We start from the raw sequence: 15,546 nt of genomic DNA, 5'->3' as shown, positions 1-15,546 counted from the left end.
AAAGTAAAAACAATATATAAAAGATTTTTCAACAGAGGAAAAAAGCTAGTAAGGATATAAAGAAAGAAAATATTTTTGTATAGCTGTGCACCAAGTTTGTGTTTTAAGTATTATTACAAAAGAGTCAAAAAATTAAAAAAAAAATCAAAAAGTTTGTAAGGTAAAAACATTAGCATAAGCTAAAGTTAATTTATTACTCAAGAAAAGTTGTCTTTTTGTTTTTTAAGAGACAGGAGTCTCACTATTTTGTCCAGGCTGTTCTTGAACTCCTGACCTCAAGCAATCCTCCTTAGCCTCCCAAGTAGCTGGGATTATGGATTTGAGCCACTATGCCCAGCTGAAGAAAAGTATTTTTTATAAATTTAGTGTAGCCTAAGTGTACAGTGTTTATAAAGTCTGCAGTAGTGTATAGTAATGTCCTAGACATTCAAATTAACTCACCACTCACTAACTGACTTCCCCAGAGCAACTTCCAGTCCTGCAAGCTCTATTCATGGTAAGTGCCCTATACAGGTGTACCATTTTTATCTCCTATACAATTTTTTCAAAAAGTTTTGAGACAGAGTCTTACTCTGCCACCTTGGCTAGAATGCAATGGTGTCATTGTAGCTCACTGGAACCTTGAACTCCTGAGCTCAAGCCATCCTCTTGCTTCAGCCTCCAGAGTAGCTGGGACTACAGGTGCACGCCACCATGCCTGGCTAATTTTTTCTGTTTTTTATAGAAATGGGGTCTCACTCTTGTTCAGGCTGGTCTTGAACTCTTGGCCTCAAGTGATCCTCCTGGCTGCATGAGCCACTGTGCCCAGCTTCTTATACCATATTTTAAATGTACCTTTTCTACGTTTAGTTATACAAATACTTACCACTGTGGTACAATTGCCTACAGTGTTCAGTACAGTACAGTGTTGCAGCCCAGGAGCTACAGGCCACACCGTATAGCCTAGGTGTGTAGTGAGATACACCATCCAGGTTTGTGTAAGTTCACTCTGCGATGTTTGCACAGCAACCCAATCTCCTAAGGATGCATTTCTTAGAAGGTATCCCCATCATTAAGTAAACACATGAATGTACTAATAATTGGTCACTCTACAGGAAGGGCAGAAGGAGATTCATTGTACCAACTCTTCTGTATATTTGGAAATTTTCAAGATAAAAAATCTGGGGGGAAATATTTTTAAAAATCCACTGTTTGGAGCCTCCCAGATGAGTGTCCTGCTGCTTGTGCTGATGACACCCTAGGCCCCTCCAGCCTGGCCTGCCATCTGCTCTCTGGATCTAAGTGTCCCGGGCCTGCTGGACACGCCCACTGGGCTGTAGCACAGACACCTCCCTTTGCTCCGTGGACAAAACTCAGCACGCGTGATTCTCCAGGTGTTCTCACTGTGTGAGTCTTCCTTCGCTCCTCACTGCCCTCCACAGCTAGGCCAGCACACGAGTGTCTCTCAGCTCCATCGACAGCTGTCTGTCCTCACTGCCCCGAACCCTAGCACTGGCACCCACGGTCTGTCACCAGGATGACCACATAGCCTGCCTTGTCTTTCTCTTCCGGCCTCTCCCATCCATTATCGCGGCAGTCCAGAGGGGTAGTTCTCAAACAAAACTCCAGCCACATCACTCCCCTGCACGTAAATGTTTCAGTGAGTCCCACTGCCCATAGAACAAACTTCACATTCCTTAATACGGCCTCCCAAGTCCCGAGAGGCTCTCTGGCCTCTGTCTCACTCCCTGCCTGCCGCACTGCCACTGCAAGTATCTGCAGCTCCTCAAACACCCCAGGCCCTTTGCACCTGTCCCCTCTCTTCTGCCTGCACACCGTGTGCCTGGTTAACGCGCCTTTCAGGCTTAACCTGTCTCCTCCAGGAGGGCACTAAAGCATCTCCCATCCCAGCTGAACTCCCTTCATCCCGTGGCTGCCGGTTACAGGTCTTCATTCCCCCACCTTTATTCACCCTGAGGTCACATCCGAATGACATCTGTGTCCCACTCCAGGCCTGGCACCCACAGAGGAGATGCTTGGGGAATGGTAGCCGGTTCTCTGGCCCCGGGAGCTTAAAAGCTTCGGCTCCTGTTCCCACTCTGCCAAGGATTCTCTCTGCAGAGTTGGGCCTCAGTTTCCCTGGTCTCATCTAGATGGGCTGGCTGAGCCCAGTCACTCCAGTTCCTGTAGTGCACACTCATGACCACCAGGTGTCACTGCCGCACCGCAGCATGGCCAGCCTCTCTGAAAGCTGTACTAAGTAGGGCTTGGTAGGTGGCGGGTGTATAGGAGCCCTCAGGGACCTTGCCAACACTGGACCCCATCCCCACCTGCCCCCAACAGAGGCAGGCCCCCAGCCCCCAAAGCCTCATGCAACCCCCCACCCAGCGGTTCCCTCCCAGGCAGGCAGCAAGCAGGGTAGAAGTGCAGGTGGACCACGGGGAGGAAGTGGATAGGCAGGGGCCCTGCTACCTCTTGGGGACCCCTCTCACAGGTGGTCTTGGGTTTGAGGACTGGTCTAGGCTGTCCCAGGCATCTTGTTCCCCTGCCAGGGGTCACCATGCGGGGACAGGACTGCCCAGCCTAATTCTGCCTTGACCTAGCCTCTCCCACCATTCCTGGGCTGGGTGGAAAATGTGCTTCCAGACCCAGGGCCTCCGGGAGAGGCTAGTGAGGGCCTGGGGGAGGGAGAGGGCCCAGCTCACATGGGTCTGCTGACCCCCAGCTCTGCTCATGGTCATCCTGTCTATATTCTTAAGAGGCTCTGGAGCCACAGAGGGTGGGCGGGGGCTTGCGGGGGATACAGGGGCAGCAAGGGGGCTGGGAGAGGCTTGCTGGAGGTAGCAGGGCCCCAGTAGTCATGGGGAGACATGGGGGAGGACTCGTGCAGGGTGGGGGGCTCCCACGGCTGTATCCATCACTGACCCCACAATCAATAACTGATAGGGCAGGGCAGGTGCTAGCTGCTACCAATATTCTCACTAACTAGAGCCTGCCAGGAAGTAGGGCATCCCGGCCAGACTGCTAGGGAGGGGGCAGGGAGGGTGGGGAGGCAGGACACCACCCTCCAAATGAGCCTTCTAATCATCCAGCCTGCAGGGGTGTCTGCCTCCACTGTGTCCGTTTTCCAACTATCTCCTATGTCAGCGATGGTTTCCAGGTATCCTGATCATGGGGCTTTTGGGCATGGTGTGTTTGTTCTAGGGTCCAGGTCCTTCCCCCATGTGTCTCTTTGGTGAGGAGATTTCTAGGCCTTGAAATGCATTCAAGACCATTACTTCTAATGATTTATTATGATAGTTTCTAGGACCCCACATGAATCATGGGATTTCGGGGTGTTTGATTTCTAGGTCCCCCACCTCATTTACTCTTGTGTCTCCTGTGGATGTGACAGTTTCTAGGCTTCTCTTCTCATTCATCATGGGTCCCCTATGTATGCGATGTTGTCTAGGACCTTGTGCAAATATAGATCTTTTGGGTATAGTGGAGTCTAGATCTCCTGACCTCATAAACCATGTCAAATATGTACATAATGGTTTTGAGGCAACCCTTCCCATGCGTTGTGGATTTCCTAGGTGTATGGTGGTGTCTAGGTTCCTTGTCCCTTTTATCACAGGCCTCCCTTCCTAGTCTCCATGGCTGTCCTAAGGCCTCCTGGCCCATTCTTCTATGCTGACACTGTCCTCGTGCTGCCCTTTCTTCTGCAGATATAGGAGTGGAAGCCGAAGCCCTTGCTGGGAGGGGCTACGGAGACAGGAGATGCACTCTGGCCTGGGTCAGCCCACACTGCCCAGGAGAACAGGCAGAGCCACCCTGGCCTGAAAAGGCCACAGAGGGAAGGCAGAGACAGGGACAAAGACGAGCTAGAGAGCACGGGGGTCTGCTGACAGGGTTGGCCCACCCAGCTAGGAGGGACTAGAGCTGAGGACAGCCAAGGCTCCCTGCCTGGGCAGCCAGGCTGCCACCAGGGTGCGGGTAGGGTGTTCCCACTCCCAGGGCCGCGGGTGAGGGGACGTTCCCCTGAGCACCCAGGGCAGGGCAGGCATGGGGAGGCCAGTGCAGGGGCAGCGCTTACCCAGTGGCTCTTCTCACCAGGGTCGCCCTTGGGGCCAGGTTCTCCCTGCAAGCAGAGACAGAGATAGAAGCAGTGAGGAAGGGAAGCAGAGAGGGAGGGAGATTTAGAGAGAGACAGAGAGTAGCTTATATCGGATTAACATCAGATAAAAACAGGGAAAAAAGGCTGGGTGCAGTGGCTCACACCTGTACAAGTCTGTAGCCAGGCTAATTAAGAAAAAAGAGAGAAAAAAAAAAGGGTCATCACTAGAGATCCCATGGACATGAAAAGGATAATAAAGAAATATTATGAAGAACTCTGTACTCACAAATTTTATAACTTAGGTGAAATGGCCCAATTCCTTGAAAGATACCATTTGCCAAGACTCACACAAGAAGAAAAAGAAAATCTGAATGGATATATCTAGTAAAGGAATTACATCAATAATAACCTTTCAAAACAGAAAGCACCAGGCCCGGATGGGTTCACTATTGAATTCTACCAGACACTTAAGGAAGAAATTATACCAAATTCTCTATAAATCTCTTTTGGAAGATAGAAACAGGAGATATTTCCTAACTCACTCTATGTGGCCAGCATTACCCTAATGCCAAAACCAGAAAAAGACATTACAAGAAAAGAAAACTACAGACCAATATCTCTCATGAACATAGATGCAAACGTCCTCAATAAAATATTAGTGTAGGCCGGGCGCTGTGGCTCACGCCTGTAATCCTAGCTCTTGGGAGGCCGAGGCGGGCGGATTGCTCAAGGTCAGGAGTTCAAAACCAGCCTGAGCGAGACCCCGTCTCTACTATAAATAGAAAGAAATTAATTGGCCAACTGATATATATATAAAAAAAAAAAAATTAGCCGGGCATGGTGGCGCATGCCTGTAGTCCCAGCTACCCGGGAGGCTGAGGCAGAAGGATCACTGGAGCCCAGGAGTTTGAGGTTGCTGTGAGCTAGGCTGACGCCACGGCACTCACTCTAGCCCGGGCAACAAAGTGAGACTCTGTCTCAAAAAAAAAAAAAAAAAAAAAAAAAAAATATTAGTGTAATTATAATTTTATAGAATTATACAATTATAATTCTATAAAAAGAATTATGTACCACAAGTAAGTGGGATTTATCCCAAGTATGCAAGGCTGGCTCAATACTCAAAAATCAATGAGTGTAATCTATCACATCAGCTAGCTAAAGAAGAAAAATCATATGAATAGATGCAGAAAAAGCATTTGACAGAATCCAACATGATAAAAATTCTTACCAAACTAGAAATAGAAGGAACTTCCTCACCTTGATAAAGAACATCTACAAAAATTCTACCACCAACATCATACTTAATTGTGAGAAACTCAAAGCTCTCCTGCTAAGATCAGGAACAAGGCAAGGATGTTCCCTCTCACCACTGCTTTTCAATATCTTACTGGAAGTCCTAGCTAATGCAATAAGACAAGAAAAGGAAATATAATGTATATGGATTACGAAGGAAAAAATAAAACTGTTTGCAGATGACATGATTGCCTACGTAGAAAATCCAAAAGAACTGATAAAAAAATTCCTGGAACTAATAAGCAATAATATCAAAACTTGCAGGATACAAGGATAATATACAAAAGTCAATCACTTTCCCATATGCCAGCAATGAACAAGTGCAATTTGAAATTAAAGACACATTACCATTTAATTATCACCCCCCCAAAATGAAATACTTAAGTATAATGCTAACAAAATACGTACAAGATCTACGTGAAGAAAACTACAAAACTCAGATGAAAGATATCAAAGAAGAACTACATAAATGGAGAGATATTCCATGTTCATAGATAGATAGACTTGATATTGTCAAGATGTCACTTCTTCCCAAGTTGATCTATAGATTCAATGCAATACTAGTCAAAATCACATCAAGTTATTTTTTGATATCAACAAACTGATTCTAAAGTGTATTTTGGTGTTGTTTTGTTTTGTTTTGTTTTTTTGAGACAGGGTTTTACTCTGTTGCCTGGGCTAGAGTGCAGTGGTGTCGTCATAGCTCACTACAGCCTCCAACCCCTGGGCTCCAGCGATCCTCCTGTCTCAGCCTCCTGAGTAGCTGGGACCACAGGCATGCACCACCACACCAGGCTAATTTTTTTATATTTTGTACAGATGGGGGTCTCGCTCTTGCTCAGGCTGATCTCAAACTCCTGACTCAAGACCCCATCTCTACTAAAAACAGAAAAATTAGCCCAGAACTAATAAAAATAGAGAAAAATTATTTGGGCGTGGTGGTGCTCGCCTGTAGTCCCAGCTACTCAGGAGGCTGAGATCCCTTGAGCCCAGGAGTTTTAGGTTGCAGTGAGCTATGATTACACCATTTCACTCTACCCAGGCAACAGAGTGAGGCTCTGTTTAAAAAAAACAACAACAACAAAAAAAACGTGTTAAAAGTGGAGAAAACTGCCAACTTTATATCCAGCAAAAATATCTTTTAAAAATGAAGGTAAAATAAAGACAATTTTAGATAAACTGTTGTCAGGAGACATATATTATAAGATAAGCTAAAGGAAGTTGTTTAAGCTGAAGGAAAAAAATATGAGACAGAAATCTGGATGTATTGGAAGGTATAGAGTATTAGAAATGGTAAATACATCAGTAAATATAAAAGACCATTTTTTCTGTATTCTTAACTTCTTTAAAAGTCTACTGTTTGAAACAATGATAATAATGTATTGTGGGGTTTATAACCAACGTAGAAGTACAATATAGGACAACAATGGCATGAGAAACGAAGAGGGTGAAAAATAGAATTACCCATGTGTAATGTTTCTACACGTACATAAAGTGGTGTAATTCTTTTTTTTTTTTTTTTTTTGAGTCACAGTCTCAACTCTGTTGCCCGGGCTAGAGTGCCATGGCATCAGCCTAGCTCACAGCAACCTCCAACTCCTGGGCTCAAGCAATCCTACTGCATGAGCCTCCCAAGCAGCTGGGACTATAGGTACGTGCCATCACACCCAGCTAATTTTTTTAATATGTTTTTAGTTGGCCAATTAATTTCTTTTTTTCTTTTACTTTTTCTTTATACTTTATTTTCTTTTTCTTTCTTTATTTTTGCAATCCTACTTAGCTACAATTAATTTTTTTCTATTTTTTTTAGTAGAGACAGGGTCTCACTCTTGCTTAGGCTGGCTTCGAACTCGTCCTTGAACAATCCACCTCGGCCTCCCAAAGTGCTAGGATTACAGGCGTGAGCCACCGTGCCCGGCCAAGTGGTGTGATATTAATTCAAGTAAACTGATCAGTCAAGGATAAATATTGTTATCCTTAGACTAACCATAAAAAATACAAAAATGCATAGCTAAAAAGTTATCAGTGGAGATAAAATGGAATCACAAAGAATATGCAAAAGAAGGCAAGAAGAGAAATCTTAATATAAAAAAGTAAATAGAACAGAAATAGCAAGACGGTTGACATAAGTTGGAACCATATATGGACCATATATGGACATAAATGGTTTCATATAAATGGAACCATTTCAATAATTGTATATATCATCAAATGTAAATTAACTAAACTGTTTAAGAAAAGCAAGACTAAGTTATATGTTGCTTATAAGTGATGATGTGCTTTAAATATAAAGACACAGGTTGAAAGAAAAAGGATTGAAAAAGACATGCCATGCAAATGCCACGTGTAAGAAACCTGGTGTGGCAACGTTAATAGCAAAGTTAGAATTAAAGACAAGTATTGGAGGGCGGGTGCTATGTAAAAAATAAAGAATAAAAAAATAAAGACGAGTATTATCAGAGGTAAAGATATTAAGGTATTAATTTCATTTTTTTCTATTTTTTTTTTTTTTTAGAGACAGGGCCTCGCTCTGTCAGCCAGGCTAGAGTGCAGTGATCATAGCTCACTGCAACCTCGAAATCCTGGGCTCAAGCAAAAAGATATTAATTTCCTAAGTAAAATAACCAAGGAGATATTAAAATCCTAAATGTGTATGCACCTAATAACAAAGATTCAAAATATATAAAGCAGGCCAGGCGCGGTGGCTCAGGCCTGTAATCCTAGCACTCTGGGAGGCCAAGGCAGGTGGATTGCTACAGGTCAGGAGTTTGAAACCAGCCTGAGCAAGTGTGAGACCCCGTCTCTACTAAAAATAGAAAGAAATTAATTGGCCAACTAAAAATATATAGAAAAAAAATTAGCCGGGCATGGTGGTGCATGCCTGTAGTCCCAGCTATTCGGGAGGCTGAGGCAGGAGGAACGCTTGAGCCCAGGAGTTTGAGGTTGCTGTGAGCTAGGCTGATGCCACGGCACTCACTCTAGCCTGGGCAACAAAGTGAGACTCTGTCTCAAAAACGAAAACAAAATATATAAAGCAAAAATGGACCAAATTAAAGGGAGAAGTAGAACAATCTGCAGTCAGAGGTGGAGAGATGGAGAGAGAGAGAGAAATAGAGTCCAAGAGACAGACACACAGCGGGAGATCCTAAGAGAATGATGGGTCCCAGAGACAGGGAGCTGCTGAGAGTAGATGGAGTCACCCTGGACCCAACAGGGAGGGTTAGGGGCTCTGGTCACAGAGGCTGGAGCCCGAGCGGGAGGGGAGTCTGGGCCTGGGGGACCCTGCAGGGGTGGCTGCAGGGACAGCATCACTTACCCGCTGCCCCGCAGCGCCTTGGGGGCCGGGTTCCCCGCGCAGTCCCTGCGTAGAAGGGAGGAGAGGAGTGGCGTCAGCTATTGGGGGCTCTGACCCGGGGTCCCCAGGACTCCCCAGAATGCCCGATGCAGGGCTGCCTGGCTACTCACTCTGTCGCCCTTCTCTCCTGGGTGGCCAGAGAGTCCTTTGGGTCCGACGGGGCCTGGAGGTCCCTGTGGAACAAGACAGGGCTTCAGCCTTGTGTTGGGCGGGTGGGATGAAGTGGGCAGGGGATTGGGGGGCAGGGGTGCTGGGGAGGGGTTCTCTACCCAAGGCCTGGACCACAGTGGGCAGCTCATGCAGCTCAGTGTTAAGAGGACTGAGTCTGGAGTCAGACAGTCCCGCTCCAACACATAAATGCTGCCATGTGCTGGCCACACCCCTAGGGCGAGAATTTACTTTTCTGGCCTTAGGTGGTAACAAGTAATACTTGCTTCTTGTTACATGGATTGAATGAGAAGATTACAGAAAGTAGTTTGCATATTAAATGATCAATAAATACTAATTGAATGAATGAATGAATAAATGAAAGGATGGATAAATGGATTCAGGGACATAGGGGTGGGAGCACTTAGAGAACAACTCACCATGTGTCCAGGACTCCCAGGGACACCTGTGGGGCCAGGAGGTCCAGGGGGACCTGGAAGAAGACAGGACGTCCTCAGGGCCAGGACAGAGTATAATGCCAGGAAGTCCCCCATCAGCTTCCTCCTGACAGCCACGGCCCTCCCTCTGCCATCTACTAACTCCACCCCCTACCCCAGGCCTGGACTCAACTTACCCACAGGGCCTGGGGGGCCTGGGGGCCCAGTGGGTCCCTGGGGCCAGTGGCTGCTGGTCTCAGTGAAGGTGTTGGACAGTAAGGGGTCCCCTGGGAGAGGAGAGACAGTGAGTGAGCAGAGCTGGGCGGAGTGGGTGGTCAGTCTTCAGCGGCCACCTCCACCAAGACAGCTCTGACTGCCCTGCAGGGCAGCCTGCAGCATGGCTGGGGCCACTGGGCACCTGCTCCCAGGGTGGGAAGTGGGGCCAGCATTGGCCACGCAAGACCAGGAGGCAGGGAAACTGGGGTTCTAGCCCCAGTGCAGTCTAGCTGGTGACACACGGCAGGACTCTCCACTTTGCTGAGCCTGTACTGTCGTGACTGTCAAATGGGAATGATAAAAGCTACCATTTGCTGACCATCTACAGAGAGGCAGGCTTCTCTGAGTGTCATCACAGAGTTCTGGGAGGCTGGCACTGTCACTGTCCCCACCGGACAGATGGGAACTGAGGCTTGGAGAGGGAGAATGAATAGCGGATAGAACGGACGGTGGGAGGAGGAATGAGTGACATGGTGCGGGCCATGCACCAATGACACGATGGAGATGAGGTTGAACCTGGCTCCACACTCTGCCCCACGTGCAGGTCAGGCTGGGCTGCCAAAGGGAGGAGGACAAGGACACAGGTCAAGGCCCCGCTGGGAGGAGGATTCGGGGCCCCTCTGAGCACAGGGCCAGGCCTGCAGCCTTGGGAGCTTGGGGCTCTCTGCCTGCTGCTGGGCCTTGACATTCCCGCTGCCGAGGGCTGGACTCTGGCCAGCTCCAAGGCGTGAGGAGGGCCGGGTGCCAGGTGGCTCTGAGCACAGGCCCTGGAGGCTGCCTGGATTTGAGGCCATTCCACCATGCCCTGGCGGTGGGACCCTGGCAGGTGACCTCCCCTCTCTGGCACTGTGTTCCTTATCTGTGAACACAGGAGGACAACAGTACCCGTTTGTAGGACTGGGTGATATGTGGCCTACCGTGAGCGAGCCCGCCACACAGAAGGTGCCAGCAGATGGCAGCGGGCACTGCAGTGACGGCTACCCCACTCTCACCCCACACCGACCTCGACCTGCCAGGACCCCGGGGGACTCACCATGCTGGGAGATCCGGGCATGAGTTGGCCCAGTGGGAGCTGGGGGCCCAGGGGGCCCAGGAGGCCCTGGTGGGCCTGAAGGTCCCCTCTCTCCAGGGCTGCCCACTGCTCCAGCCTGGCCAGGGCTCCCTGGGGGACCCTGCGGACCTGCAATGGAATCACAGTGGTTGGGGGTGTGCAGGAGGCAGGGAGGCCCAGGGTGGCCTCGAGGAGGCAGGACAAGGCAGCCAGGGCAGTGGGCCTGTCCTCCATGGCCATCTGTGAGGGGTGAGCACAGCACCCCTGTCCTCCACCCACTCAGCTGAGCCTCCTTCCGGGGGGCTGCCGTACCCTCCACAGGCCCCACAGGGGCCCTGGTCACCTGCAGCGTGCACTGCCGTTTCCCCCCTGCTGAGCCCCTATGCCTACTGGTCTGGGAGCTCCAGGAGGGCAGGGACATGTCTGAGCCCACCTAGCGCCCAGCTCGGAGCCGGCTGATGCAGATGCCCGGGGAACACGGGCTGAGTAACCCAAGAAAGGGTTTCAGGGAGGCTAGGCGTGAGTGGGCGCCGGAGGGGTGGGGCGTGGAGAAGCAAGTGGGCGCAGGGCCCCGGCCACCTGGGCCGTGTTAGTGGGGGCAGGGAAGGAAGGCCCAAGCCTGGGTCCCCCCATGGGGGGATGGCCAAGGAAGCGAGGTGGGGGTCAGTGTCGTGGGTACTCACCTGGGGGGCCTCTTATCCCCGCTGGGCCCCGGCTGCCGGTGTCTCCCTTCGGGCCAGCGGGCCCAGGCAGCCCCCGAGCACCGACTCGGTCTGGGGGGCAAAGTGCACTAGGTCAGCAGCTCCAGACTTGCTCCCGGCCCCCAGCCTGGCCCCAGCCCCCCAGCCAGCACCTACCATCTTGAGGGAGCAGCGGGGCCCTCACACTCTCTCTGGCTCCTGGCAGCCCTGGGGTGGGGGGGAGGCAGGGCTCAGTGTCCCCACTGGGCTGGGGACGGAGAAGCATCCAGAGTGCCCACCCCCAGCTCCACCCTGCTGAGAGACTGAGGCCCACTAGGGGGTGGAGCTGGGAGTCAGCGGCAGGGCGGGGTCCCGAATCTCCCACGGGAGCACGCTCTGGTCCAACCCACTCACCCCGGAAGCCTCCATCTCCAGGGCTGCCCTGGGCAGCCGGGGAGCCCCAGAGCAGGGCAGGGTCCTCAGGGGCCGCTGGGGTGGGGGGCACTGCCCGCTCCGTGACAGTCAGCATGGCCACCTGTGGAGGAAGAGGGAGACAGGGACAGGATGGTACCAGGGTATCATCAGGGACAGGCCAGCCCAGGGGAACCTGGTGCAAGAGGCCCAGAGCCAGCAGAGCCCAGCATGGCGTGGGGACCCAGAACAACACCAGGAGTGACTCAGCTTTCCCAAGTGCACAATTCATGACGCTCATTGTGGAAGCACCATCACACACCATCACTGCCACCCAAGTTGGGCTCTGTGATCGCCATGCTGGGCCACGGTTGTTTTCTACGCCTATCTACATAAATAACAGAAGCTTCTCTCAGTCGGTTAAAGCACCACAGGGTTATAGCTGGGAGAATGTTCGCTAAATTTGGAGAGAAGTTTGGGAGGATCTGACATGAAATAGAGGCCCGGAGGTGTACACAAAATCCATTTCTGGGCGCAGGGTGAGGAAGGTTCTGGAAAGTTGGTGGTGTCCCATCAGCCGGGTTGTGGGGGTCACGTGGGCCTGTCCAGAGAAAAGCTGAGGCTCTCAGGCAGACCTAGGACTGAGCTGCCTCTCAGGCTGGCCTCCCCAGCTGGGAGCGTGGGTTCTAGCACCTGCTGTTTAGAAGCTTCATTACATCAAAGGCACCTGTTCCTGTTAGAAGTATTTTAAATGGGTGCCTAGTATTCCACAGAGCAGATGCCCATAGCTATGCAACCACCCTTCTGTGCCCTGGTTTGCAAATTTCTCTACTGATCGTTAACACTTTGGTGAACATTTTCGCATCTGATTGATTTCTTAAGCTAAATTCCCAGAGGTGGAGTACAGGATATGCACCTAGGTGTACACATGTATACACATGCGTACACATGTTTAGAAAATCTGGAAAAAAGATGCTTAAATGTCAACAGTGGCTCTCTTTGGGGGCACGGAAAATTGCTGTGAATGATTTTCTGGATGTTTTTTCACATTTCTGATATTTTTCATGCTTCTAAATCCAGAATGACTTACTTCTTTTCTTTTGAGACGGAGTCTCACTCTGTTGCCCAAGGCTAGAGTGCCGTGGCATCAGCCTAGCTCACAGCAACCTCAAACTCCTGGGCTCAAGCAATCCTCCTGCCTCAGCCTCCCGAGTAGCTGGGACTACAGGCATGCACCACCATGCCCAACTAATTATTTATATATATATATATATATATATACACACACACACACACACACATACATATAATCTTTAGTTGTCCAGCTAATTTCTTTCTTTTCTTTTTTTCTTTTTTTTAGTAGAGATGGGGTCTTGCTCTTGTTCAGGCTGGTCTCGAACTCCCGTGCTCAAACAATTCTCCCACCTCAGCCTCCCAGAGTGCTAGGATTACAGGTGTGAGCCACCACGCCCGGCCCGAATGACTTACTTTTTTCTTTCTTTTTTGTGTTTTGAGACAGGGTCTTGCTCTGTTGCCCAGGCTGGAATGCAGTGGCATTATCATAGCTCACTGTAACCTCAAACTCCCAGGCTCAAGCGATCCTCTTGTCTTAGCCTCCTTAGTAGCTGGGACTACAGGTAGTTGCCACCATGCCCAGCTAATTTTTAAATTTTTTGTAGAGATGAGATCTCACTATGTTGCCCAGGCTGGTCTCTAATCCCCAGCCTCAAGTGATCTTTCCACCTCAGCCTCCCAAAGTGTTGGGATTACAGGTGTGAGCCACTGTGTCTGGCCCACATATACAGTCTTTTTTTTTTTTTTTTTTTTTTGAGAGAGTCTCACTTTGTTGCCCAGGCTAGAGTGAGTGCCATGGAGTCAGCCTAGCTCACAGCAACCTCAAATTCCTGGGCTCAAGCGATCCTCCTGCCTCAGCCTCCCGAGTAGCTGGGACTACAGGCATGTGCCACCATGCCCGGCTAATATTTTCTATATATATTAGCTGGCCAATTAATTTCTTTCTATTTTTTATAGTAGAGACGGGATCTCGCTCTTGCTCAGGTTGGTTTCGAACTCCTGAGCTCAAACGATCCACCTGTCTCGGCCTCCCAGAGAGCTAGAATTACAGGCGTGAGCCACTGCGCCTGGCCCTACAGTCTTAACTGTAAGTGGGTGCTAGTATCACCTCCACTCTACAGATGGGGAAACTGAGGCACAGCCTGTGAGCGGGCTTCCCAGGGAGGGGCACTGGAGGAGAGGCCAGGCGTGTCCGGCAGGGGAAGCTGCCTGCAGAGTCAGCTCAGGGCTGTGCTGTGGGTTGCTGAGGGCCAGGCACCCAGCACGCGTGCGAGGAAGGGGCCGGGGGGAGGGGGAGTGCTCACCCACCTTGGCCTCCAGCACCTTCAGCCGCTCGCTCAGCTCTGACACTTTGCTGCAGTTGAGACAACCTGCAGGGAGGGGAGAGGCTGGGGTTGTGGCCAGAGGTCCCAGGTTCCCTCTCGGAGCCCTTTAGCCCCGGGGGAGGGCTGGAGGGAGGGGACAGCCACCTGATGACCCCAGCCTATGCAGAAGCCAGTGTGGGGGCGGGGCTACAGAATCGCACTGGGTCCAGGATGGATCCGGCCTTGTGCGCTCCCTTGGACATCAGAGCGTCCACACAGACCGTTTCTCCCAGAGCAGGGCCAGAGACCTGACTTCTGGCAGCCTCTGTGTCCAAAACGACCCCTTTCCCAGAAGCCAGGCCAGGAAATACTGCTGCTTCCTGCCTGGGCAGGGCTAGGCCTTTGGTGACTGACAGCACAGTCTGGATTGGGCTGGCCTCAGAGGTGCCATCCCGTGACCCTCCCCCAAACACTGTCCAGCTCCTCCACCCTGGCCCCCTCTGTGAAAGACCCGAGTCATTTGTAACAGCCCCGGGTATTTACCACCCCGTGCTGAGCCAGCTGGTCTCTCCAGCCCTCACCATGACCCTGTGCCTGAGCCGGGTGTCACCCTCATTCACACCTGAGGACACTGAGCTCAGGGTAGGGGTGAGTGGGTGTCCAACAAGTACAGTACCCAGGAGCCAGTCCCAGTGTTGCCCCCTCATGGGTGTGGGGCCTTGGGCAGGGCAGGTGTCCCCTCTGACCCTCAGCTTCCGCCTCTATAAAATAGGGACAATGCGGGGGGGGTGTGTGGATAGTTGTGAGGTTTAAAGGAGCTGACCATGGCAAGTGCCCGGCACAAGGCTTGGCACACTCAGACACTCAGAAAAGCATCATTTGGATAAAATGAGTCAACGGGGGCTTGGGCCTGCGTCTGCAGGTGTCCGGGGGTCCTGGGTTTCGGGGTGCCTGGGCCCTTCCTCTGGTTCTTGAAGCGCTCTGTCCAGCCTGGGGGTGGAGTCCTGTCCTTGACCCTCCACTATTCGACCTGGCCGCCTTTTAGAACAGTAGCCACGCCGTCCTGGGCCCCTGCAGGTATCCCCCAGCCCAGGGGAGCCCCCAAAAGCCACCCCAGGACCCACCTGAGAAAGCTGTGGGCCGAAGCGCCATCCGCCGCATGGTGTTGCCCGGCCACCCGGGCTCCACGAAGCCAGCAGAGCCTGCGACTGAGGGACGGAGAGGGTGAGCGCTCCGCCAGCCCTGCCATCCTTGCTCCTCGGGCCCCCTGCTTCCACTGTTGTCCTAGCAGGGATCCCCCCTCCCCTCGGAGAGGTGGAGCAATTCACCTGGGCCACACAGCATGAGCTGGGCTGAGCTGGGGCAAGGCTGGCCACTGGATGGGGCTGGTGACCAGGATGAGGCTGGGGGCTTCCCCAACGACCCCAGCCAGCTGCCTGGGTT

General features: G+C 51.2%; 1 protein-coding gene across 5 annotated transcripts in view; it reads right to left on the bottom strand.

The window, feature by feature from the left end:
• EMID1 (EMI domain containing 1) overlaps positions 1-15,546 on the bottom strand; it is a 37,219-nt gene that overhangs the window by 7,265 nt on the left and 14,408 nt on the right. For 3 of the 5 annotated variants that reach the window (XM_075996685.1, XM_075996684.1, XM_075996686.1), the window contains exons 4-14: positions 15,228-15,311; positions 14,108-14,169; positions 11,729-11,849; positions 11,492-11,542; positions 11,318-11,407; positions 10,617-10,763; positions 9,505-9,594; positions 9,311-9,363; positions 8,834-8,896; positions 8,685-8,729; positions 4,055-4,099 (exon numbers count right to left, since the gene is read on the bottom strand). In XM_075996685.1, the coding sequence (XP_075852800.1) occupies positions 4,055-4,099; positions 8,685-8,729; positions 8,834-8,896; positions 9,311-9,363; positions 9,505-9,594; positions 10,617-10,763; positions 11,318-11,407; positions 11,492-11,542; positions 11,729-11,849; positions 14,108-14,169; positions 15,228-15,311 (851 nt within the window). Of the gene's footprint in view, positions 1-3,019; positions 4,100-8,684; positions 8,730-8,833; positions 8,897-9,310; positions 9,364-9,504; positions 9,595-10,616; positions 10,764-11,317; positions 11,408-11,491; positions 11,543-11,728; positions 11,850-14,107; positions 14,170-15,227; positions 15,312-15,546 lie in introns of those variants that run through there. The other 2 variants (XM_075996682.1, XM_075996683.1) reach the window with 2 other exon arrangements.

Source organism: Microcebus murinus, chromosome 22 (genome assembly GCF_040939455.1).
Source record: "Microcebus murinus isolate Inina chromosome 22, M.murinus_Inina_mat1.0, whole genome shotgun sequence".
NCBI classification, from domain to species: Eukaryota; Metazoa; Chordata; class Mammalia; order Primates; family Cheirogaleidae; genus Microcebus; species Microcebus murinus.
The sequence above is the reverse complement of the archived record's forward strand: the minus strand, read 5'-3'. Positions and strand labels throughout refer to the sequence as shown.